Source organism: Mesoplodon densirostris, chromosome 9, assembly GCF_025265405.1.
Source record: "Mesoplodon densirostris isolate mMesDen1 chromosome 9, mMesDen1 primary haplotype, whole genome shotgun sequence".
Taxonomy (NCBI): Eukaryota; Metazoa; Chordata; class Mammalia; order Artiodactyla; family Ziphiidae; genus Mesoplodon; species Mesoplodon densirostris.
In genome coordinates this window covers 91,012,180-91,038,327 of record NC_082669.1, presented here as the reverse complement: position 1 = coordinate 91,038,327, position 26,148 = coordinate 91,012,180, and the positions used below count along the sequence as shown (strand labels likewise).

Here is a 26,148-nt window from a genome sequence, read left to right as displayed (position 1 = left end):
AATGAGTAAGCATTACTTTATAAAACAAAAGAATAAAGATTAAAAAAAATCACATTGCAGATAATGTAGACTAGATTACTGAGTGTGACTGTCTGAGCCTGTCACCTGTAGTTGGTGAACTCAAGTAGATCAGGCAGGTAAGTTCATGGGAGCATGGTCAGCTCTCAGCACAACTTGTCATTGTGACCTTTCTAGGGATGCAGACTATAGAACCCTAACCAGTCATCTTGTAAGTGTAAGCCTCTGGTTCCAAGGCCAGATAAGAGCATGGCTGGCTCAGAGTAAATCTTACTGCGAAGACAATGATAAAGTGCCTCAACCAGGTACCTATGCCCAGGATTATACCCCAACTGTTGTTCAGGGTGCTAGGGAACTCCAGGCACTGAGGTCTAGGCCAGTGATCCTTAGCAAGACATGGATCTATGATGTGATATCACAATGTTACATCTTGACAGCCCAGGACCCTGTCAGGGCGTGGGAATAGAGGCCGAAGTATAGACTCCAAGATTTCAGGTTGGTCTCAGGGCCAGTCAGGGGCAGGAGAGCTGGTTCATTTACTGCTCTTTCCTACCATATCCAGAGCTGCTTAGAATCTTGATTTTTGGCCAGCTAGTGTCACAACACTACTGTCTGCTTTAGTCCATACCCTTCGAGAACCACGGCGGCCTCGCAGTTTGGAGGGCGGTGGTGCCAGCTGAGACTCGCCCAGGTCGAGAGTGTAAGAGGGCGGGGAGGCAGCACGCATGCTCTTCACCACCTGGATACTGTCCTCAGCCAGTGGAGGCAGGCCCAATTCTTCCCGCTTCTGTACTTTGAGAGCCTGCAGCTGCTCAAATCCACCGAGGGTAAACTAAGGGTTAAACGGGAAAGGGGCAGAGAAGAGAGGAAGGGAGGGAAGTCAGAGGGAGCAAGGTCAGGGAAGCATGGATGGAGAGGAAGAGCCACAACCTCCAGTCCCCTCAGACCCCCTCCTTAATTAGGAAGTAATAAAACAGCAGGAGGCAAAAAATATGGTCACCATCCCCAGTCTCAGAGGTGGTTATTAACCCTCAGAGCTCAGGGGTCAGGATAAAGCATTATTTACTGACCCAGGGCTGGAAACATCACCAGAAATAAGGAAAAGGACTACTGGGGGCCTCCACTGAAAAAAACAGGAAAATGTACCCCCTTTTAAGGAGCAGATCTAGATACTACAACCCCCCAGAATCACTCAAGGCCTGGCCTGGAGGGTATGTTGTTCAGCCAGTCAGAGGAAGGATAGGGTTGAATAATTAGTAACAAAACTGCAACCACACACTTATGAGGACTTCATTTTTTAAAAGCAAATCCTCTATTTATCTGGATGGAGAGCAGGCACTAAACCAACCCCACATTTTACAGCTAGAGAAACTGAGACACAGAGAATTGCCCGAGGTTTCTCAGTATCAGCAGAGGCCAGATCTCCCAACTCTCAGCCAGTGTTCTTTCCATGAAACATTAGCTCTATCAGGGGAAGGTGCAATGACACCCCAACTCAAAAAGTGGCATCTCCCATCAGTCCAACAGAAATAGGTAACCTACTCTGAAACAGAACATCTGATTTCTCTAGGACAGCCTTATTGCCCCTCCACTGGCTAACAGCTGCCCTATTCTTCTGCCTAGCTCCAGCCTCCTGGAACCAGACTAGAAGAAACTGAGGTGGCAGAGGGCACTGCTGATCTGATGAGATGGGAGAGGGGTGAATCAGTCACTCACCATGACTACTTTCCAGAGCAGAAGCAGGACCTTCTTTATGGGGAAGTGGGGAGCCAGACCGCTGCAGAACTTGGTGACCATAGAGAAAAGCAGAAGGGCAAAAGGCTCCTCATTATGCATGGAGAAGCCTGGGGGTTGTGGAGAGAGGCAAGTGAGAAAGTGAGGATGAAGCAGCTGAGACGCAGTCCCTGTAACCCTGTTTCTGGAAGCTGAGGAAGGCACTCACCTTCCCACAAAGAATCTGAGTACTTGGTCCTTAGAAGGAGGTTTAGAGAGCCCCCAGAGTGAACCCCCTGAGGGCAAGATAAGGGAGGTCATGGAGTTAAAATGGCATAGCTCCCAAAGCTTGGGGGTGGATATCAAACTAGAAGTAACGGTAATAAAGATAATCAACGGTAATAAAGATGCTTCCTGGCTGAGGAACTCAATGCATTTTGTAGATCACAACTCACTTTCCCACATCAACAAATATAGTATATATTTTAAAATCCCAAAGGCCTTCATATCTTATCCCTGACTGATGACAATACCAACTCATATTTTCAAGGTAAGTCAACTCATTTTTTTCATGTGGGATTTGTGATCGAATGGGAGAGGGATGACTATTCCCATTTATAACCAAGGAAACCAAAACCAAGATATAGAGAAGACATATGACTGGGCCTAGCTCATAGACACAGGGGCAATCAAACCAGACCCTCAAGCCCACCACAAAGTATCTCTGTCCTAAAAGAAGGAATGTTAGTTCTAAAAAAAAAAAAAAAAAAAAGAAGACGAAGAAGAAGAAGAAAAAAGAAGAACTGTCTGTCTCTCCTAGGCAGATGCTATGCCTCCCCTCTGCCACAGGCACCTCGAGTGCCACTTCTTACTCAGTTCAGTGCGGAAGGTCTCCCGGGCTGTCCTCCACCCGTAGGAGTCTGTCTCTCGCTCCAGGCGGATATTTTCCACCATTAGGTACATGACACTCAGCAGCACCCTGAGGTTATAGAAGGGTCACAAGAGGTTCCCAAGGCAGTTTCCAACCTATAGTCTGAGACCTCAGGGATGGTCTCTGTGGTGGCCCAACCCAGTGGAATTAGCAACTTCTAGTGGCCTGGGTGCGTCTGAAACTTGGGCAAAGGTAACCCATTGCTAACGATCCCGTTCCAATCCCATGGGCAGGCCCACTCACCGGAGCTCTGTGCTATCAGCAATGGAGATGGCTGGTTTCCGAAGAGCACTGCTACAGGCCTGGCTGTTGCTGCCACAGGGATGAGGGAGAAAACAGGAACCCATAAGGCCTCTTTACTCCGTGTTGCACACTTATCATATGCACAAACATGAGTACCTGCCATTCCCTGGCTATGTAGTTAAAGAAATTGGTCTAAGGTAGAGGAGCCCATAGAATTCTCCTGCCACCTAGACAAACCCTTATCTGTGGTGAAGATAGGCAAGGGCAGGGTCTATGATATTTGCTCCTCTTAAAATCTCCGCTGTGTCTAGTACTGTGCTGGACACAAAACAGATGCTAAGCAACACTTGGTGAATAATAAACAGAATTCGCTCCACTAAAACTCCTGGGTGATAGGCATGAGACAATATGAGGGGTCACTATAGTGGTAGCAGCAGATAAGGCCACTTCTAGAGCTGTAACCAAGAGGGAAAGAACTGGGCACAGCAACAGGAATTGGTCCCGTCCGTCTTGGGTCATGTTCTCAGGTAGAACAGCTTCCTTCATGGAGTCCACAGTTAGGCTGAGCTAAGAAGGTATTTGGATACAAAAGCAATACAGGATCGGCCCCTGAAGCCCAGGATTGAAGCTGTAAGTGGGGCAGAGCCTGCTGATGAGCCCAAGCTTAGGGAGCAGGACAGACTATCAGAGACCATGGCTGGATGGAGGGGGACTGTCAGTGAGCTTTGGAGGAGGTGTGAGTAGACCCAGCTTCCACAGAGGGCTCTACAGTGAGGGAACCAGCACAGGAGATGAGGCACCCTTCAAGGAAGGGGGTCGCCAGTCCTCCCCTAAGGCTTCTCACTCGATTTCCACGTGGAGTAGCTCCAGGAAGGCTGAGAAGGTCCCCATCTGATAGAGCAGGAAGCAGTTGTACCTGGACCAGTGGAGTACATCGACTTCTGAATCACATTCCCCAAAAGTGCCTAAAGGACCAGACAGTGCCACAGGGGTTGAGGGGGAGGGGGTTATCCCAGTTCTTTCCACCCTGCCCCATGATCTGAAGACTATCTCCCAACACTCTGCCCAAAAATTAGGTTAACAAAGGACAAGTGCCCCCCAGAACTTCCTGGAACGAGGCAGGGGAGAGGAGAAGCAGTCTCCAGGGTTAGGTGCAATGTGCTCATCACTGGTCTGTCTTAAGTTTGAGCTCCCTGAGAAGCAGATCCAGAGATAAGGATTCAAGTGCAAGTAGTTTATTTGGGAGTTGACCCCAGGAACCATCGGTAGAGAAGTGGGGAAGTGAGATAGGGAAGAGAAGGCAGCCAAGAGCTCAATCCCAAGTGGGGAGAAGCTCTGGAAAACATAAAACAACTCAGAATCATCCCACCCAAGAGGGGTGAGGTGGTCAAGCTGCTCATCCACTAACCCCTGGCAGTCACTGAGGCATGTTGCTGGACTAGGGGAGAACATTAATTCCCTAGCACTTCCTGGCTGCACAGAAAGTCCTCAGGCAAAAAGATGAAGGTACTGGCAGCTGGAACTTGGCCAGAGTGCCAGACCCAAGAGATAGGCTTGAGCACTGCCTTGTTTACTGCAGTCGTCCCTTCACCAGATGTCCACTCTCTTTCCTCTCCATTTATGATTTTTCTTTTACAGTTTTTTTTAGCTCCCAACTAGTTGGTTCTGTCAACAGTCCTCTTATTTCTGACCTCAGGGCTTTCTTTTACCACTCCAGCTAGGCTCAATTTTCTTTCCAACACCTGGCTAATAGGTCTCTTCTGGGAAGCTTTCCTTAGTTAATCTCATTGAGTTCTGATTCTCCAAATTACTCACAGCATCCATTCCTCCTGCTATGTTGGCTTGGACCTTCTAAATGCCAATGAGAAACGATGCAGCGGGTCCATGTGTAAATTGGTGGCACCCTCCCTGCCTCCTCTCAGTGTCAGAGCCAGGCCACAGCTGGTAAAAGAAACCTCCATGCTCAGCTGGTGGTACACTGTCAGCTCTGGCCACAATGACCCTCTTGCTAGTCTCCACATAGGATTATAGCCCAGGCTAAGGAAAAAAAGAACCCTGTAAGAAATCCTGGCATGTCTGGAAAGAGAAAGGCCGATTCCAAGGGATCCAGAACAGTACCTACCATCATCTCCTCATCTTTCACATAAGCACAAGGTTACTTCTAGCACATGACAAGATCTGTCCTCGAGAGGCAGGAACCTTGCTTTCCCAGCGTGGCTTGCCTCATCCTAGTCCTGCTAACACCGTCTCTCTCTCTAGTGTCCACCCCTCTCAAGTTGGCAAAGCTGGCCACTCACCTTGGGCCAGGTAGAGAACAGCTCGGGCCACCTTCAGTCGCCGTTCCCTACTGACCACCTCCAGCCGGTCCAGGAGTCCCATCACATAGGCCTTCTGGGCATCTTCCTCCAACTCCAGCCACTCCTTACCCTGCACTGGGAACAGAAGGCCATACAGATCTAGTGTCAGCTGTTGCCTCTCCTTCCTGGAAAGGCTCCTGATAGCATATGTACCTCTGATCTCAGCCCCCCAATAAATTCTTCTCTTCGAAAGCTTTCCTTGTTTAGCTGAGAAAGAATAAGGGATGGGAAAAGTAAAAAACCCAAATGTTCTGGCCCACTCTAGAGCCTCATCTTCCTCCACATCCCCTCCATTTCCGCTTCCCCTCCCCAGCCTATACGGTTCCATCTCTCTGCCTTTCCTCAAGGAGTTCCCTCTATCTCCCTATGTATCCAATTCTTATTCATCCTTACAGGTTCAATACAAAATCACCTCTTTTCCACTAATGCTCCAGCCAGAAGCTCTGTCCCCCATGATACTTTTTACTTCTCTAATGACACTTCCCATTTTCCTCTTGGCCTTAGCTAGTTTTGTGATGTACACATCTCCCCTCTGCTATCTGACTACAATTTCTTTAAAGATACTGTAAATTCACCTTCACCCTTGCCTCCTGCATCTCTGGCACAAAATGGGTACTCACCACACATTTTCTGAGTTGAACACTGAATTGCCACTAACCAAGTAAGGAAATGGAGGTCTGAGTGGATCACAGGGTGGGCACATGAAATTATTACCAGATGCTATGAGGAGTGAGGCAGAATTGGAAACAGGGATTGAACACTAAGGTCGAAGACTAGGCTGGGCACAGGGTTACCAGGCAGCAGGGAACCAGTCCAGCCCCACCTCCCCATTCCTCTGTTCTCTGGGCCCTTGACATCAGGGAAAGGGAACCAGTTCAGGCTTCTCTTGCTTCCACTCCGTGACCTCTCCACTTGAGATATAGGAAACTCTGTGTCCCATATGCAAAAAGGAATAGAGAAGTTATATGGCTATGGAGAGGATGAAGAAGGATCATACTTTAGGCTTTTTCTAGATCAGCCTTGAATATCATGGAGAGAAAAAGCATATCTCTAGGAATAAGGATCTGGGATCACCTTGGGTCTTGAAATCTTCTTCAAAGCACCTCCTGTTAGTGGTGAATTCCGGGTGTTCAGTGTAGCTATACAATTCTGTGGCAGGAAAGATAGGACAGAGTCACAAACATTCAGCAGATCCTTATAGAAGGGGCCTGGGGTGGAGAAGGTGGCATGAAAGAGCTAAAGCTTCCAACACATTCCTGTGTCCAATTCAATCCAGAGTCAGCTTCCTCCTTTTCGGAGCAGTTAAAAATAGCCACTTGTATCCCTGGGTGATTAAACCATCAAACCTGTCCTCCTCCTGCCAGCTGGCTGCTACAGCAGAGAAGGCAGGCTCCAACATTTGGTGAGGGCCAGGAGGAGGGCTGGAACAGAGAGGGCTGAATGTCATCACTCCTGGTTCTTAGGGCTGCAACCCCTTCTGCTTGTCAACCCAGACTGGGACTAATCCTGTCTCTAGGGGAAAAGGGGGCAACACAACTCCTGAAATTTAGAGGCAAGATCCTTGTGCTATACAAGGAGCCAGTTCATTCTCTCCCTGCTGAGTTTCCTCGAAGGGTACAGAAGTTTATGTTCCTGCCCACGGCCACCCGGGCAGAGGCAGAATCAAACCATACAGAAGCAGCTTTGATTGCCAAAGGGCGGCCTGTGCCCAGGAAAATCTAACTTTGCTGACAGCAGCCTCTCAATACAAAATGCAGACAGCTTATGAGAAATAAAAATGCCCTTTCCCCCCCCCCAACACACACACTCCAGAACATTACACAAGTACACTCATCTTACAGAGGATGAAGAAGTGAAGTCATTAAGCCAATAGGTGCTTCCTCAAAACTCTGTTCCCTAACTAAGACCCTTGCTGGAAATTTAACTAGGTCACAGATAATTCACAAAGCAAGAGAAATTCACTTATATTCCAGCCAGCTGTCTAATGGTCAAGAATACCTTGTCTGGGGGCTTCCCTGGTGGCGCAGTGGTTGGGAGTCCGCCTGCCGATGCAGGGGACACGGGTTCGTGCCCCGGGCCGGGAGGATCCCATATGCCACGGAGCGGCTGGGCCTGTGGGCCATGGCCGCTGAGCCTGCACGTCCGGAGCCTGTGCTCCGCAACGGGAGAGGCCACAACAGTGAGAGGCCCATGTACCACAAAAAAAAAAAAAAAAAAAAAAAAAAAGAATACCTTGTCTGGGAGCCAGGGCTTTTGAGTCCTGAGTTCCAGAATCCTGGAGTGACCAGAAACAAATCCCAGCTCTGCCTGTTAAATTCTTCAGTCATTAGTGAGTAGTGTAGATATATATATATTTTAAGAGTAGAGCACAAACCCAGTTAAAACAGGGAGCAAGGCTCTTTGGTACTGAACTTTGCTTTTGTCTTATTTTTAAAGTTTAGATCATGAACTTTCATATACTACAGGTAAATACAGAGTACATAAAAGACACCGTGTTTATCTTCTACTCAGATTAAACAAATGTTAACACTTGTCATATTTGCTTCAGACAGCTAAAGTCCCTTCTTCCTTCCCAGTCTTATTTTCCTCTCCAGAGATAATCACTATGATGAAATTGGTATGTATGCTTCACATGCCTATTTTTATACTTTTAGTACATATCTATGTGCCTGTAAACAACACATGATATTGTTCTGTTTTTCAAGTTTTTATCCAAGCAGTATCATATTGTATAAATTATTTTTTCTTAGAAGCATTTTTTATTATGTCTTTCAATAGTTTACATGAAAAGCAGTGTGATGAACACATCCATTCACTTAACTGACACGGTTCTCAATCAAGTGTGCAACTAGACTTCTTAGAAACATCTTTTAGACTTGTGTGTTTAAGCAGGTTTTTGATGCATGTATAAATTATTTTGTCACTGTTTCTTCTCCCCTTTAATATGTTTTTAATATTTATTGACACTGAAGCATATTGATATAGATCAAGTATTTTAATGACTATACAGTAGCCTAATATATTGATATACTGCAGTTTATCCATTCCCCTACTAAGTTGTTTTCAATTTTTCACAGTGGCGACAACAAACATCTTTGTAAGTGTTTTTTGGGGCCCAAGAATTTCTTTAAAGTGTACATCTAGAATCGTTGGGTCATAATACGTGTGAATTCGACTTTGCTAGATATAACCAAACTGTTTTCCAATTTTATACTCTGTTCCCTCATGCCAAGCCATGTATAAAAAGTACTCATTTCTCTTTACCCTCACCAACCCCAGGCTTTTAAATTTTGCATCTGATGATTGTTGAATAATATCTCACCATTTTAATTTGTTTTTCCCCATTTCCTAACATAATTGAAAATCTTTTCATATATTTACTGAACACATGGTTTTCTGTTCTGTGAATTCCTATTCATATTCTTTGACCATTTATCTATAGTCTCTATTGGGATGTTCATTTCTTTCTCTCTGTGTGTGTGTGTGTATGTGTGTATTCATATTCTGGATTCTAATCCTTTGTTAGTTATTAAACTTAGCTCTCTATTTCTGTCACTCATCACAAAATTTACTCCCTATGCTTATTCACAAGAACTTCTTTAAAAGTGTTTGTCTCTTTTCTCTGAAAAAGCCTGTCTTAAAGTGTCACTTTCATGTGACAGAATATTTAACTTTCACATAATTTCCACCCAAAGCTCATTTATTAATAACTGGCATTTGTAGCACGTGTAACATGGAGGCCCTTAATGCAAGGAGATAACGTTTAGCCAAGCTAAAAAGAAGAATGGGATCACTCAACCCCAGCTCAGAAACATCCAAGCAGAGCTCCACTGTGATGGATATAGATGACATGTTCAGCTTTGCTCAGCTGGCCAGTTGTCTACACAGTTTTTCTTCAGGCATTGCTGAGACTTTAATAAGGGGCAAGTATTAGGGGAAGGGGGTGAGATGGAGGTAGAAAAGAAAAGGAGAGAGAGATGGAATGGGAAAGCAATGGAGTGGGTGGCAGAAAGGGGCACCCAAAAGATATGGGTGACTATGGGAAGAGAAAGAAAGGAGAAATGGGGAGAAGCTGGAGAGAAAACAGATTTGAGAGTGCACCAAAAGAGAATAAAGATGGGTGAGCAGAAAACAGGGATAGAATGAAAGAATGGAGAATGCCATACATAGCCAAGGAAGCATTCACAGAAAGAAATGTGAAAGCAAACAAAGAGATACTGACCACTGGAAGGCGTAGAGAAGTGGGAATGTGGAGAACAGTCTGTGTTCTATAGCCACTTGCTGAGAACAGACAAGCTGCCAGGGGAGAGCACAGGCATCTTCCCTCTCCTCCTGGACAACCTTCCACTCTTTACAGACCCATCTATCTCATACCTGACAACTCTGCTGCGTGCCCATCTGTGTCTCCATACTCAAATTCCAGGGTAGGGCAGTCCACAGAGCCCTGTAATGGAGAAATCTTTGTGGTAACTTGGGGAAAAGGCTGACAAAAGGAGATCATACCCTCATTTCATTTTCCACCTCTCTTGGAGGCCAAAGTTAGAGGAAGAAGGCAACTAGGAGAGTTCCATCTGGGCCTTTCATCCAAGAAGTACCCTCCTCCAAGCCAAAATTAGAGGCTCAGTGTGGGGCTGGGCTGAAGATTCCTATATAGAATCAGAAACTCTGGGCAAAGGACCAGGATCATGAACAGATATGAAAGCTACAATCTGTGCCCATATCTGATCTACATAAACACAGACCTGAAGAACATCTAGCTGATCTCTAGAAAAACAAGACGGATGAAAACAAAAGAAGTAAACTGGGGCTTCCCTGGTGGCACAGTGGTTGAGAGCCCGCCTGCCGATGCAGGGGACGCGGGTTCGTGCCCCGGTCCGGGAAGATCCCACATGCCGCGGAGCGGCTGGGCCCGTGAGCCATGGCCACTGAGCCTGCGCGTCCGGAGCCTGTGCTCCGCAGCGGGAGAGACCGCAATAGTGAGAGGCCCACGTACCGCAAAAAAAAAAAAAAAAGTAAACTGGATTCTGACTTCAGCTCTGTCATTAACCCACTGTATGATTTTGTATGATTTCATTCTGTGGATCATAGTTCCTCATCTATAAAAAGACGTCCTTCAGTTCCAATATTCCACAATTTTAGGACTGTCAAATAAGGTAGCATTTCTACTTCAAATTGTATTAAAGGCAAGATTTCCTATGATGTTGTATGTATAAATTTATAATACCCTTTTTAAAGTATTTTTAATATAATCCTACACCCAAACCTCTTTAAGCATGTTGGGATAGATTTCTCCTACCAATATATTAATAAATATGAATTTTAAAAAATTTGAATCCCAGGTCTTGTCACATACTATGCGATCTTGAACAAGTTACTTAACCTCTTTGTGCCTCAGTGTGGTATAAAAAATGTATTTGGTCTTGGCCCCATCACCCACCTTCCTGGCACAGAGCTCTTAAAACCTTCAGAATTTCCTGAGTAGTAGGAGTGTCTGTTATTCATAAGGAGCTCCTGTCAACCATACTTGAGTTTATGCTAATGAGGTGACTTAGAGTGAGAGTTTCAAAAAACGGGCTCCAGGGAGGGGAGGAGGCTGGAGACTGAGTTCAATCAAGTAGCCAATGGTTTGACCAACCATGCCTAGGTAATGAAACGCCATATAAAAACTCGGGGCTTCCCTGGTGGTGCAGTGGTTGAGAGTCCGCCTGCTGATGTAGGGGACACGGGTTCATGCCCCGGTCTGGGAGGATCCCACATGCTGCGGAGCGGCTAGGCCCGTGAGCCATGGCCGCTGAGCCTGCGCGTCTAGAGCTTGTGCTCCGCAGCAGGAGAGGCCACAACAGTGAGAGGCCCGCGTACCGCAAAACCAAACAAACAAAAAAACTCTGAAACAATGTGATTTGGGCACACCAATGTGCTAGGAGGGTAATGCCGCAGAGAGGGCATGGAACTTCTCCACCACTCCACCTCCATACCTTGTCCTATGCCTCTCTTCATTTTGTTCCTGAGTTGTATTCTTTATAATAAAATTGTAGTCATAAATATAGCACTTTTCTTAGTTCTGCAAGTTGTTCTAGCAATCTATCGAACCTGAGGGGGACAGTCATGGTAACCCCTGAATCTGTAGTTGGCCAGGCAGAAGTGCAGGTAGTCTGGGGATTCCACTGTGGCTGACATCTGAAGTGGGGGCAGTCTTGTAGGACTGAGCCCTTAACTTGTGGGGTCTGTGTTAACTACAGGTAGTGTCAGAACTGAATTGGTATCAGGGAATTGTTGGAAAATGACGTACTCAGTTTTCTCATCTGTAAAACGAGGATAATTCATAGGGTCATTGTAAGGACTAAATGAGATAATAGGGGAAAAGCACTTAGCACACAATCCAGCACCTGGCAGCACTATGTGGACGGTGACTCTAAGAACTTTACTTACTCTACTTATGATTTTAATATATTATAAAGGCATTTTTCTCATACTATTATTATTTTTTTAAAGATAAAGGTTTACTTTTTTAAAAATTAATATTTATTTATTTAGTCTGCGCTGGGTCTTAGCTGTGGCACGCAGGATCCTCGTTGCCACATGCAGGATCTTTGTTGCAGTTTGCTGGATCATTAGTTGCAGCACACAGAATCTTTAGTTGCGGCATGCATGTGGGATCTAGTTCCCTGACCAGGGACCCCTGCATTGGGAGTATGGAGTCTTAGCCACTGGACCACCAGGGAAGTCCCTGTCTCATATTATTATAACTGTCACTTTAAACAGCTAAGTGAAGAGTTCCCTGATGGCCTAGTGGTTAGGATTCTGGGCTTTCACTGCCACAGCCTGGGTTCAGTCACTGGTGGGGGAACTGAGATCCTACAAACTGCACAGCACAACCAAAAAAAAAAAAAATTTTATTAAAAATAAATAAATAAATAAACAGCTAAGTGGACAGATATCTATTGGCTTACTTAACCAATTCTCTATTGTTGAACATTTGTTTTTAATTTTTCTTTACTATATACATGAAGCTGTAACACACTTATAAATTTTTTCATATTTAGGATCTTCTCTGACAGATTTTTACAATGGGAATGAATGCATCAAACCTTATGACTATTTGTATGGCTCTTTGTACATGACAAGTTGTTTTCCAAAACCACTTTATGAATTTACACTGCCAAAAAGGTGATTCATGTTTAAATCCACTATAGCAAAGATTTCCAAACTTCTGGATTACAGGGACCAGTAAGAAAAAAAAAAGGTGGATGGTGGAGAATGACATAAGGTTGTTGATGTTTTATTTGCTAAGTAGAAACTTTAAAAATCTCTTAAATATATATATAATTTTAAAAAATCGTTTAATACCCCCAAAATGCAAAAGACAAAATATCAGAATAAGAGCCATTAAAAGCAGTGAAGCTTTTTTTGACTGCAAGTCAAAGTATAAGTAAACTTTACATCATGTCCCAACACACACAAAACTGGAACAAAAGTTTAACAAAAGAATATTTACCACTACTATATGTGATAAACCAGTACTTCCAAATAGTCTATTTCCTTAAAAAAATGTTGGTCTCAACTCACAGGTTACTCCCTACAGTTTGAAAAACATTGGTTTAAATTACATACATCCTTTAAATTTAACGTATTGAACTACATTTTATGAAAAACTCACTTCAATGCCTTGAATTTTCCTCATTTTGCTACAAACCAGTTAAACTTTGTCAAGGACTTTGGGAACCACCTGAAGCAAGAAATCTGGCTGTAAGAGGTCTGAGGTGAATCTTTTGGTTAGGTTAAGAATCTTTTTATTAAGCAAACAATCATTCTCTAGCTTCCTTTTAAGGTTAGGATATCCATACACTAAGCCATTGGGAGAGGGTAGGTCAACGGTGCCCCTATAAACACAGTGATGTACGAGGCTCTGTTGACTTGTGCCAACAGTAATTCTCTTCCAGTAATTCCTGAAGCCCTAGAGAGGAAAGAAAATCATCCTCCCCAGGACTGTTTTCCACAGGAATGCAAAAGGAGGGAGGGAAGGAAAAGCAGAGAGTCATCTATCTGAGAGTCAAGCAGAGAGTCTGGCACCTGGGTGTTGTGATAGGGGATGTACTGGTAAGAGCAGCTCTCCTGCTGCAGTGGAAGGTGAAGGAAAGCTAATGTTTCCAGCCAACCTTTGGGCAGGCAATGAGCTCAGATGGTGAGGATCACTGCAGTTATTCATTTCCACATGAAAAGTGCAGCTGCAGACAATCAGGCGGTAAACTGGGTAAACTGTGGTGCAGGTGGAAAGCTCTGAGTCTCTGGATACTGAACTCACTGGCAAGACTAAAACTATCAGAGCCTTTTCCTGAAGGAAGACTTGATAGGTAGGGAAAAGGCCTCCTGGTTCAAGAGGAGTTTTAATTCACCCACAGAACATATCATTCCGAAATTATTTTATTCACTCCCACACTGTCTCTCCACCCCGACTGTGGAGAGACTGCTGTATCCCTAGCACCTAAAACAGTGCTGGGCATATAGAAAGGACTCAACAACTGCTGAATCAATAAAAGACTCATCCCCCTGCCCCACCCCCCAAAAACCATCTGAACAAGAACGATGTCTCTATGGGGGAAGGAGAAACAGGGTGCCCTAAAGGGCCAGATTCGTACTGAGGCAGGGAGGGAGCTGATATGGTGCATAAAACCCTGATCCAGTATGGCAGGAGGGCTGAGCTTTGCCTCTGAAAGGTGGTGTGATTTGGGGCCAGTCTTTTCACCTCCTCCACTTCTCTCTTTTATAAAATGGGATGGATTCCTGCTTGCCTGTATCAAAATGGAAAGCATACATGAAATCCCTTTGAAACTGAAATACAATTCAAATGGTAAACCGTGGACTGGGATGCCTATGATCTGGCTTCTACTACCAGTTCTGTCCCTTGATGATGATGATAATATAGTACTAAGAGCTACTGTGCACTAACCAACTACATGCACCGTGCCTGCACTGAATTAAGCATTTCACATTCAATTATCTCATTTTGACTTTATCGCAACCTTCTGAAGCAGGTAGTATTAACCTCATTTTACAGAGGAAGAAACTGGAGCTCAGAGGCTGGCAATCTGCCAAAAGTCACACCAAGAATAAATGGTAGGGCTGGGATTCAAAACCTCAAAACCTCAAAACCTGCTCTGACTGAACGCAAAGCCTGGTACCCCTGGCCACTGTGCCAGAAGCTACTTCTGTCTCCCACTTCCGTCAAAGCAAGGGCTAAAACCCGGTGACCTCTACAGACCCTTCCACACCTGACATTTTGTGGTCTGATTCCCCGCTCAGCTCCGGTTCTGCTCTTGGCTTGTTGATGGAAGCTGGCTGGATGAGTGGGTTGGAGTGAATGTTAATTCACTCCTTTCATCCTCCTAGTTAGGGTTTAAGAAGAGGGAACATTCATACTCCTCTCTGTGGGTCTGTATCGTGGGGGTGTCCATCCACTCGCTCCGGTACTGCCCCGCCTGACTCCTGTATCATTAACCCTTACGGGGAGGGGGCCTGATGTCCGTGAAAAGTGCTCCCTCAAGGGCTCGCCAGCACACGGGGGGAAGGGGAAGGGCCCAAGTCACGCGGCTGCTCTGCTCGGCTCGGGGCGCCTCGGGGTGGGAGGGCGGCTGCCCCCACGCCGGCCCCTTTTCACTGCGGCCGGGCTCCGGCCTCCCACCCCTCAGGCCACTCACTTCACCTCTCCGCGCCTGTTCCTCCTCCGTAAATTGGCCTTACGAATTACCACTCCGGGGGGCTACAGCGATTAAGTGAGATAAATATGTTAAAGTATCCGGGACGCCGGATATCACGCTCTATCTTCGCGCCCCCAGAGGGAGGCCAGGGGGCTAGAAAGCCCCAGACCCGCGGCAGGAGACGGAGGGTCAGGGGCTGCAGAGCCCGGAGTTCAGGCTGAGGCGGGCCCCGCAGGCGCCCGCTCCGAGAGGCGGCACGGGGCGCGCAGGGGTCTCCCGGCGGCGGAGGGGGATGCGACCGAAACACCTCAGCCAACGCTTCTCGCCCCGGGCGTCTCCCGGCCCCAACTGAAAGCTCTCCGGGCTCCTCACCTCCGACTCCCGCCGCTGGCTTCTGAACGTTTCCCGGCCTTTAGGCGCCGCCGGCTTCCCTTTGCCGCCGCCGTTGCCGTTGCCGTTGCCGTAGCCATTGACAGGCGGGTTCCCGGACCCGGGTGCCGCAGGGTCCTCCATGCGGCTCTCCTTAGCAGCTCCCCTTAGCAGCTCCCCTCTGCCGCTCTGCGCTCTCGGCCAGGGGTTACCCCACAGCCGCCGCGCGCCGGGAGCCAGGCCCCGCCCCCTCCACAGCTATTGGTTGAGACCTATCTCCGCAGCCCCACCCTGCAGCGCGATTGGCTGTTCGACCTCTCTGAGCGGGACTTGGAGGGGGCTCATTCAAGGGATTTTTTTTTTCCCACTCCCGCGGCGTCGCTGGTAGCCTGACACTCCTGGGTCGGCTCTTAGCTCCACCTCCCACGTCCTGGGCCTTGAGCTCTAGGTGGTCAGCTCTGCTTCTCACTAGGTGTCCCTTAGCCCTCACCCCCTCCCAAATAGCGACCTTTTTGGGGAGCTCTAGTCTCCGCCTCCTGCTCCACTGCAGTCTTTGTTTCCCCAGTATCACAGACCTCTGCCCCCAAGTCCTGGCTCCTGAGTACTTTCCAAATCCCGCTTCAGTCGAAGGGGAGGGATGGCACCGCCGGGTGGCCAGGGACACCGCAGGAAACGAGCGACTCTCCCTCTCTGGAAGCTGAGATTTCAGAGGCGAACTCATTCCACTCGGAGTGAGGGCTTGACTGGGAGACTGGGGGTTGAAGGGGCCGTTTTTACTTCACTGAAATTGCTGGTGCCTTTCCGGGCTGTTCCTGGCCATCTGCCTTTCTCTGCTGAAGGGGGGCATCTTCCTCATGGTGTGAGCTAGGGAGTAAAAGTTGATTGGAGAACAAATCCCCATCGCCACCTGTTCCCCAGTCCTTTCCTTCATTCTAAGATCCTTCCTAAGGGCTCAGTGTTACCTGGGGCAAATGAGGCTGTGTGGTTTGCCCACTTTGGAATTTACGTAAAAAGCGTCTTACAGTAAATATGTGTGCAGTCTGGGATAGTAATAGAAGCCCTAAACAAGTTGGGGGGGATTGTTGAACTGCCACTTTGTTCCAGGCATTGCACTAGCCTCTTTCCAGATATATCTCTCCTACAGGTTGTTTTCACTAATCCAATATTACTGACAAGGAAACCGGGACTCTCAGAGACTAGTTACTCCTTGCTTGCAGTTCCCAAGGTATCATATTCTAATATCTTGTTTCAGTGTCTCTCACTGGAGGAAACTCTGCTCTTCTCTTGGCTAACTTCTATTCTTCCTTAAAGATTCTATTTAGTCATCACCTCCTCCTCCAGAAAGCGTTTCTTTTGACCCTCATCAACCCACTGTGCTGGTGCTGGTGTCAGCCAAGTCTGCCTGGATCCACAATCCTTATATTTTCTACTATATCCTCAAAGTAAGGGGCCCAAAGGAATTATCCCCCCTTCTTGTATCATATCTCTCCCTCACACTTTCCTCTGCTAATTAGTAGGTGACAGATCAAGGCAGAGTTGAGAGTGAGCACTCCTTGGAGATTTCCGAGTTCCTTTCTCTCCCTGGTCTCCAACATCTCCTTACTGTACCCACCCACAATTTTCCCTTTCCTCTCCCATTCCCACCACCCACCCACCTCAACCTGGATATAAGCTCTCTGAGAGTAGCTTTTGTTCATCTGGGTATTGCTCATTTCTGTGCGTTTAACACAGGGTTTCTTCTGTACTATCGACTGAAAAATGTCTTGTCGTGGGGAGCTGTTTTGTGCACTGTAGACTGTTTAGCAGAATCCCTGGCCTCTCTTCACGAGATGCCAGCAGTAACCTCCCCCTAGCTGTGACAACCAAAAATGTTTCCAGATATTGCAAAATATCCCTGGGTGGGGTTGCGGGGGGCAAAATCTTCTGTGGTTGAGACCCACTGGTTTAAACAGAATTGAATGGATATGAGTTTCTAAGAAAGTCCCTGGCTCAAGGCCTAAACTATTTGATTTTGGAATTTTTTTCAGGGTATAATTTTGTTAAACTCTTAAGGATTCATGCTTTGCTTTAACATTCACAACCCACACCTAGCTCATCACTGCTTCAGTGTGGTAAACCTGCCACAGCACAGCCCACTGGGGCTTCTTAATAAAATAACTAATTTTCTACCTTCCCTCTTCCCAGTACAGCTCCTCCTAAGCAGTCAGAGCTCTAGGATTGACAAGCCCAGAACTTCATATTCTTTTGTGAGCCTAGTCAATCATCAGGATCCCCAACAATGGTGACATACAGGAGTGGCTACTTTTGAGGTTTTGTTCTTTTTCCAACCTATCCCTAGGGCCAAGGGTGCAGAGTAATCTTCAGTTGGGAGTAGAACTGAGGACAACAGCTCTCAAGTCCCCTCTGGCCTTTATGTAAAGCCATTGGCTGAGCCTAGAGCTCCATCTGGCTTCACTTTGGGAGATGGGGTTTAAAAAAGCGGTGCTATGGAGATTGCAAAGAATCAACATGGGGAGAGACCTCAATCCAGTATCTTTTCCACACTGCAGTAGAATGGGAGCCAGTAAAGATCAGACATCTATCTGATCATTAGAGGCCCAGACTTTCAGAGCTTATCATAAGGAGGAAGATATCCGGAAACAACTACTGGAAGAAGTAACAAGAAACCACAGATTAACTGAAAACTTTGAAACTCTGGGCCATGTAATTGGCACACACTCAATTTCTTTTAGCTTATTTGTCAACAAAGAAGTGACAGCCATCAACACCACTGACCACAGAGGTACCCATAAATATACCTTGGAGCTAATTAGGGACTGGTCCACATCTTGCAGAGATGGCTCCAGTGTGGAATTATTTTTAAACCTACACTACCACTTTCCCTTGTCCCCAAACTCAGATATTCTGAGGCTGCTGGCAGAGGGCTAGAGGTATAAATAGGTATAGATACAAGGACTAAACATACCCCTTTCCCCATATAAGCACTCCACTTTAATCCAGAGGTTGGATATGTGATTATATAGATAACACCTGGCATTGAAAAAGCTTAAAAATAAGATTGCAGGAAGTCTTAAAATACCTAGTTTTTGAGGGTATCGGGCAGCCAGGATAAAATAGTACAATAGAAAAAGGATAGAATACCCTCTTTGCCCTATAAAAGAGCACATGTGGGTGTAATGAGGCAATTCAGGCTGTAGGGCCCTAGGCTGAGACAAGGAATCGATATTTATGTAGTACCTAGTGTTCGCTGGGTCTGTAAGCAGTATTTTAAAAATTAAATCAGGTCATTAAATCTTTACTCTAGAGATAAGCATTATCCATTTCACAGGCAAGAAAACTGAGGCTCTGAATGGTTATATAATTTGGCCCAGTCACACAACTTGTAAATGGTAGAGCTGGTCAAGTCAGCCTGACTCCAAGCTCTTTCTACAATATCACGAGATTGAGAAACTGCACAGCAGTGGGCAGCCTGGGATCACCCTGTGAATATGAAACTAAGACCGAGGCCCTCAAGTTTCCATCCTTCACAAAAGAGGAGTCAAACCTTGCTGTAGTGGAGCAAATCCTGTCAGCTGGCTTACAGGCTCCATGCTAGCTGCTGCATTCTCCTTTGAGAATGGGCCACCTTTGAACCATTACCAATTGCCCAGGCTATTCCAGCCCTGTGGCCCTTAGTTTAGACAAACAGAAGTCAAAGTGGCATGAGATTCTGATAGGGAAGAAAACACCTTGCATACAGGATATAGAACTTGTTTAGGTTGTCAACTAAAGAAAGTGGCTATCTTTAGTAGCTATTTCTCAAAAATGGCTACTCTACTGGTAGTTTCTACTGCTAGATTCATTTCTTTCTTCTCTTTGGTTGGATGTCATAGTCAGGTCCTGTAGTCAGGGTCTTTTGGTCCCAAACCACAGGATGCTGCCTTTCTGTGCTCTCCAGCTTATGGCAGCACACAGAGGGATTGCAAGAACCAAGCTTTAGTTTCTCTGCCTTAAGCCTATACTTCTCAACTCCCCCAGAGTGGTCGCTTTACGAAAGCAGGTTCTTTATACACATAACGGGGTGGGCAGTGGGGGAAGGGTGACATTTATGAGTGGAATGACCCACCATGGAACAAGGGGCTCAAGGCTAAGGACGCTTAAACATGCCTATTGGTAAGTGCTTCAGCTTTTCACATCCTTGCGCTACAGCAGGCTCTCTAGCCTGTTGCCCAGAAGCCTCTCTCATCTCTAAATTCCTAGTTCACTGAAGCAAGGAATACTCTCAGTACAAGAATCCATTTTAAGAATATTTTATTTATCTTTTGAGATTACATATGCATTATTGCTGATCTAATACAATCACTTAGACATAAAGATTTCCAAGAGCCTCTCAGATATGGCAATCTTTAGAGGTTTTATTTCCTTTCAGTAAGATGACAATGAGAACTAGATGATTTTACATATATATGTATGTATATATAGTTTAGAACTTGTCCACATATAATTTGCTGGTGTTGCCTATTTTTTTCCTGTAATTTTCCTTTATTAAAAAAGCTTAATGCAACAATGCATTTTGATTTCTTTTTTAAAACCATGACAAAGTTAATTTTGAGAAAACCACAGGAGCAGCAATTTCAGATCTGTTCAGAGAAAAGCCAAGCAGCAAAAAAGCTTTGCAGGAGTATGTGGCCATGGGGAGCCGTGCTCATATGGGAGGGGAGGATGAGGAGGTAGGAGGGCGGAGGAAAGGTAGACCAGATACTTTTTTTTTTTAATGAGAAAAAGAAAACAGTATTTCAATTAAGAAGGCAAAAAACCTTGAAAACTAGCACAAATTCACTGCAGAGAAAATGGTAAGATCCCCACAGGCCAGGGCCACATATAAAGAGCTAATTAGTCTTCTTTCCCATGCTTCCAGATACCTAGGATGCATCTAAGGTGAGAGCTCGAGGGAAGAAGATGCATTTGTTCTGATTACACAGGGAGTAAGAATAACGACCAAATTCCCACACCAAGGTAGAACCCAAACTCAGGAGGCCTGGACCTCCTTTTCCTTAATGGTTATGACACAGAGTCCCCAGAAAGAAATGAAGAGTGGTCACCTGAAACTCAGAGGCAAATACCTCACCATGGGTAGCAACATGGGCCACCTAACCTAGAAGCCCGGTGTGGCTCTTTTTCATTTGGAATGGGTCTCTTCACATTTTCAAGGCAGAGTATGTTCTGTCAGGATCAGCACATAGTAAGCTCCACAGGCAGCCAGGCTTTGCTGAGAAACAGCAGGTTATGACTTTGGCTTAAGAACATAATAAGCTAGAGTCTAGATATCTGCCTAATGGAATCGTCTCTGGATATAAGATGAGACACAAATTTCATCTTCTGAATCTTCTGTTAAAGGGATCCAATTAACTAATACAAAAGCCAGAACAGGGTGGGCAAAAGGAAGAACTGAATGGCCTAGTGGGATTTTCAGCATTTATGATCTTCTCCATGAAAGAATATAGCCACGCATGTGGCATTTTTCCAGTACTTGCTAAGACATACGGCCTCTGAGGAACTAGATTCTATGGGCTGAGACTGTGTACTATTTAGTGAGGCAAACAACCATTTACCTAAGATCTACCTCCCTACCTCCAAAGGGAAGGTCACTTCCAGACTCGCTCTGTGGGTATATGTGAAGACCAGAAGTTGGAGAAGGTAGAAATCGGAGAGCAGAATTAGGGTGGGAAGGTTATGGTGATCGTGGGTGGTCTGGTGTTTCCTGGGGTCACCTTGGTCTTGAGACTTTGAGGCAGACCAGGATAGGGGAAAAATGGAAAAACAAAACTGAGAGTGTTAAATAGGGTTGGCAGGGGGAAAAAGGACTCATTTCATTCAAAATTCCTAGGACCACTCCAGACTTTAACTCTTAGAACCAATCTGGTCCCAATGGACCCCTTAAGACCAACAGGTCAGTCTCTAAAAGGAATCCAACTCTTAGGTGGGACACAAAGTTTCAGGCTGCTCACATTACAATTTTTTTGTAATGTTGGAGTTACTCAAGAAACTACCTCTGGAATACAGAATCCCAAGATGGCCAGAACATAAAAAGATATCCCAGCAGAGAAGAAAGACCACAGACCAAATTGCAGAGACATTAGATCTCAGTTTCATATTCAATGGCAATGGCCAAAGGGATGAATGTCTGACGAGGTTCAAACTAGTCAAACTAGCTTTGATCATCTGGATTCAGTTTACGGTGTCATCTCTGTATAGCTTAGCCAGTTAAGCTGCAAAGCCCTTCCCAGGAGACAAATAAATATATTCTGCTTCTTTAGGGTGTTGAGCTGTGGGTCTGAAAGATCTGTCGTATTTCTGAAGCCCTGCTCTCCCAAATCCCTTGGAAAGTAAGCCTTTCCCTGCTCAGTTTCAGAAGGAGTTTTAGGCCACAGGAGGAAGTTTCAGGAAGTAGTGTTTCACAACAAGCCTCCTTTTCTGAGACAGTGTCAATCTGTAGGGAGCTTCCTGGGAAACTATCCAGTTAAATGACAAGGAAGTAAAATTATGGGCCCCAGTGGGGCTGGCCCTCACTTCCTGAGCAGAGGCTAGTTGGGTTAGAAAGAGGGCAAAACAAATGTCTGATAAACATCAGAGCTGTTGAGGAAATAATAGAGGCACATTCCTCTTGGAACCTGAAATTGTTAAAATGGACATAAATATTCAAGGAGAAGAAAGGAGTCCTGGGTAAGGAAGGAGACTCCCAGGCAGCACAGGTACAGCTGAGTTCTTGGTGTAGCTTGCCAAAGCCACAACACTCCTTCCTTCCTTTCATTTTATAAAGAAGGCAGTGATAGTGATGGTCAAGGCTGGGAACCCAGGCCATGTTAATTCAGTGGCTTCCAAAAGGCCTCACCTGGAGAAGGGCCAAAGCTGAGAAAGGCAGCTGCTAAAAATTTATTCCAGAAAACCTCAGAGAAGGAGGAGTCTGGAATCCATGGACTAACTCCTGAGCCTGGACAAGAGAACAATGACCAGGGCTGAGGATTCCGAGTCAATGGGGAATGACTCAAAAGATCCACTGGGAACCCCATTTCTTTCCTTCCTCAGCCTGTCCTCTGCAGCTCTCACAGCCCTCAGGACAGCAACCACACTCTGGGCCAAGGCGACATTTATTATTTAGGTTAATAAATAAATAACCTAACATAAAGGGTGAGCACGGCAGGCAGCTGATTGGAGAAGCAGCTTGCTGGGTTCTTTCCTGTATAGGAGTGGAGAAAAGACTTGGAGTTCTATTCCTTAAAACTTCTTCTGGCTTGAGTTACAGGAACTTAATACCTGCAGGAAAAAAGAAAGATGAGACTGTGATGTTATCAGCTTGTGGGGATGCTGGGACATGAAGAGCCTGCCTAAAGGTATAACGGGGAGGCAGGGACTTTTCTGCAGTGTATGGTGAGGGTAGATAAATGTGGTGCTTTTTCACATCAATGAAGAAGGCCAGTTTTCCTCCATACAGGGGTAAACGTCATATCAAGAAGATGAAATGGCAAATTCAGGAAAGGGAACACTATTTAATGTCTGGAGAAGGCCTCAAAGAATCCTTTGGGGGTGGTAGTGAGGGGGAGTGGGTTTATTTTCCTGAGTTCATGTAAATATGGTGATGGATGAAAAGACCAATTCCAGTGCAGGAAGCTCATCACTAGTCAGGTTTGCATATTTTATGGGGAGTCCAAGGCACCTGTAGTAATTGGGCTTGAAGGGCCCATTCTTGTTGAGCCCCAGATACTTGGCCTGTTCATCTGTCAGCTCGGTCAGGTGGGCATCAAAGGTGGGCAGGTGTAGGCTGGCCACATACTCATCTGGAACAGATCACAAAAGACCTGGTATAAGCATTCTTGCCTCTTGTCTGGCTGTTCTCTCCAGCCTTAAAAAGTTGGAAGACACCTTCTAATTCTTGGAGCTGAATGAAAAATGCTTAACTTTTGCTCACTGGACCTCAATTCTAAGGAATGGTTGCTTGAGCTTAAGCCCAGTGCTTTCCAAAGTCATAACATTTCTTCCTTACAAGCTGTTTCAGCCTTGAACCTTTCCTTCTCCCCAGAAAAGTGAGAAATGAAAGAAGCAAGAGGCCTTAGAGTCTAAAAGAAAGGATGGGACAGTGGGTGGACTAAAAAACAGGAAGCTCCAACTTTAGTTCTGCCTTAAACTTTATACTTTAGGTCACTCAGAAAAACTAACACTTGGGGAGCTCCGAAAGGAGTGACTGAGAAGGACACTACACCCTTAGTTCTTAAGAGTTTCTATTTACATTCTCTTACCTGAATACAAATTGCTGATTCAGAATTTTGAGTCATTTCCTATGTATTTGTTTGGTCTCCCTAACTTCATTATACATTCAGTTATGGACTGTTCTACTTTTTCATATTCTTCCAAAGTGTCTATTAAAGGGATAATATGTCAACTTCTCACAGTTGCTGTGCATCTAATGCTGAAGCAAAACAAAACCAGAAGCTGATTTATTCCTTGATCTTTGGCTTGGGAGTTTATAAACATACGGTATCAGTTCAGGTGTTTGAAGCAGGTTCTTTAAAAATTTAAGACAGTTTAATGTTTCTCCTATACGAAATGGCCACATAACTAAACTCTTACCAGAAGCTATTCAGAGTCTTTCCTTTGGCCTGAAGCAACAGGGTCAGAGTTAGAAGGTATACTATGAAAGTCTTCTTGGTCTGAGAAAAGTTTGGTAGGAGCTACTTAGCAGCCTAGAACTGGAGTAAGTCAGATGTCACAAGGTAGGAGATGATTCCTCTTTCTTGTGGGGGGAAGAGGTTTTTTTCCTTTGAGATTTTTTTCTTGTGTAATAGATACTTTGGGAAAATCCTTAAAATTCACAGGCAGGTAAACTAAATCACAGCAAAATGTCCTTACTTCATTAGGACAACCTATTTGGAAAATGTGATAAATCAACTGTGGATGAAATCTAAGAATCCTAGCTCCTACTTTACAAGATGAAGATATCTTTTTTCTATCCCTGAGAAATATAATGCCCCCAAACTTCCCTTAGCCTCTGACTCTGAACTACTTGGTAAGGACTGGGATAGAAGAGCTCATGCTTACCCATTTTCTTGGGCAACAGGTAGACATCCTGCTTATAGCGACCCTCAGGAGCATTGTAGAGTTCTATCAAGGCAAGAGCCTAGAAAAGCAGAGAAATGGATGCTGACGTGCCATTCACAGCAATCTACCCCATATCAAGTGAAACCCTGATGGGCTAATGACTCTCTCCAGCCCACTGCTTCCCCACTCTGGAGGCCTTACCTGAGTAGTTGCGGTGATGGAGAGCACAAATGTAGGCACTGTGGAGCAGCTTAGGTTCAGCAGACGGCCCTAGAAAGCAAACGTTAACACAAATGGGTTGGTTAGATGAAGTCTCTGGCTTTGAGGAGTGAGGGAAGAACACGACAGCCATTTTCCAAACACCTCCCAACTAACATGCTGGACAAAAAGCAGGTGTTCAATCAGTGGAAATGAACTGAGTGACATCTGAGTGAAATGTTAAGAAATTCTGGAAAATCTGATGAAGATAATAAGATAAAAGATCTCCGTGTTTATGTAAAAAGGAATAGAGATAGTCACATGATACTGAGGCTTATGCCAAGGAAGGGTATATTTCCCTTGAATTTTCTACTTTCTACAACAGAATATCTTCCTTCTGAGGCATCGATATTCCTTCAAAAAACTGTCCTAAACAATGATCTGGTCAAATCCAAGGGCAATCTCTCCAGGTTGTGATGGAGATATTTTTTGACTTAGGAAGCTGTGATGGTTTCTGTGCTTTTTCCTCAACCTGGTTCTCCTGAATTCAAGGGCAGTCATGTATTTCCAGTGGGTGATTCAGAGAGTTAGAATGACTAGAACCTTCCCCCCAATGCCATTCTTTCCTACTTTATTTCCTAGGAAGCTTGACCACGTTTTTTGCTCAACCATTGTAGCCAAAAACAACTATGGTGCTAGCTTTTGTCGCCAAAATTACTAGATGGGACCTAGAAATAAGTCACCAGACAGTGGGCTGACTTTAAAGCAATTAGTCTATATTTAACAACCTGCCGATCCCCTCCCTGTACACACTCCTGTACATACTTTATAGATGCCCTAAAGTATTTGAGAAGGTGAGATAAGGTGAGAAAAGGTGAAGAGAACAGGAAGAAGACTCAAAAATAAATTTAAAGGCCCCTAGGTGAAGACAGTATATGTTTTATATTTTCATATTCAGTTTCTTTAATTAAAAAAAAAAGACTGAAAATCAAAATTCAAGGAAAGTATTATTGTCCCCCTTGTAATCTTGGTATCTTTCCCTGAAGAAGAGAAAGTGTTAAGGTAAAAACAGGGGGCATTGTTACAGCTGTCAGAAATCTAGGATAGGAAAGAGAAGCTGTCAAGAAAGGAAAAGTGGCCAAACATTGACATGGGAGTCTAAGTGGCCTGAAAGTCAAGAGTAAGGCTGAGCTAGAAGAAGCCAGGAAAGGGAAATATCAATCACACAACCAATACATAGCTGGGTATCTACTACACGTCTGGCTCAGTTTAGGGGAATGGACACCCAGAAACAGGGAATCTATTAGCAAAGACATGACCTTCTCAGAGTTTGCCTAAGATTATCTTAGTTACAGTCAGAAATATCTACTTTGTGCTTCCTGATTAAACCATCCCACAAATGACATTATCTCTTTATAAGCATCACTCAAAGTGGTAATGGTTCTATCCATTAATTCCTTCCACAGTAATAAGTCATTGTCTGACTCAACCTGTAGAGTGACATAGAGAGACAGGATAATTGGTGAAAAGTGGGGAACCAAAATAGTTTCTT

The 26,148-nt window shown here is 45.2% G+C and overlaps 2 protein-coding genes across 8 annotated transcripts in view; both read right to left on the bottom strand.

The window, feature by feature from the left end:
- Positions 1 to 15,502, bottom strand: part of STRIP2 (striatin interacting protein 2) — a 43,700-nt gene extending 28,198 nt beyond the window's left edge. Inside the window, exons 1-9 of one of the 2 annotated variants that reach the window (XM_060107810.1) lie at positions 15,330 to 15,502; positions 9,637 to 9,706; positions 6,337 to 6,411; positions 5,203 to 5,337; positions 3,750 to 3,870; positions 2,906 to 2,974; positions 2,604 to 2,710; positions 1,735 to 1,862; positions 647 to 850 (exon numbers count right to left, since the gene is read on the bottom strand). In XM_060107810.1, the coding sequence (XP_059963793.1) occupies positions 647 to 850; positions 1,735 to 1,862; positions 2,604 to 2,710; positions 2,906 to 2,974; positions 3,750 to 3,870; positions 5,203 to 5,337; positions 6,337 to 6,411; positions 9,637 to 9,706; positions 15,330 to 15,470 (1,050 nt within the window). In that variant the 5' untranslated portion in view covers positions 15,471 to 15,502. The remainder of the gene's footprint in view (positions 1 to 646; positions 851 to 1,734; positions 1,863 to 2,603; positions 2,711 to 2,905; positions 2,975 to 3,749; positions 3,871 to 5,202; positions 5,338 to 6,336; positions 6,412 to 9,636; positions 9,707 to 15,329) is intronic. The other variant, XM_060107811.1, reaches the window with a different exon arrangement.
- Positions 15,503 to 19,610: 4,108 nt separating this feature from the next.
- The window catches only part of AHCYL2 (adenosylhomocysteinase like 2), a 178,642-nt gene continuing 172,104 nt past the window's right edge, over positions 19,611 to 26,148 (bottom strand). For all 6 annotated transcript variants that reach the window (XM_060108024.1, XM_060108025.1, XM_060108026.1 and 3 more), the window contains 4 exons: positions 24,600 to 24,668; positions 24,399 to 24,477; positions 23,020 to 23,140; positions 19,611 to 22,619 (listed from right to left, as the gene is read on the bottom strand). In XM_060108024.1, the coding sequence (XP_059964007.1) occupies positions 22,613 to 22,619; positions 23,020 to 23,140; positions 24,399 to 24,477; positions 24,600 to 24,668 (276 nt within the window). In that variant the 3' untranslated portion in view covers positions 19,611 to 22,612. The remainder of the gene's footprint in view (positions 22,620 to 23,019; positions 23,141 to 24,398; positions 24,478 to 24,599; positions 24,669 to 26,148) is intronic.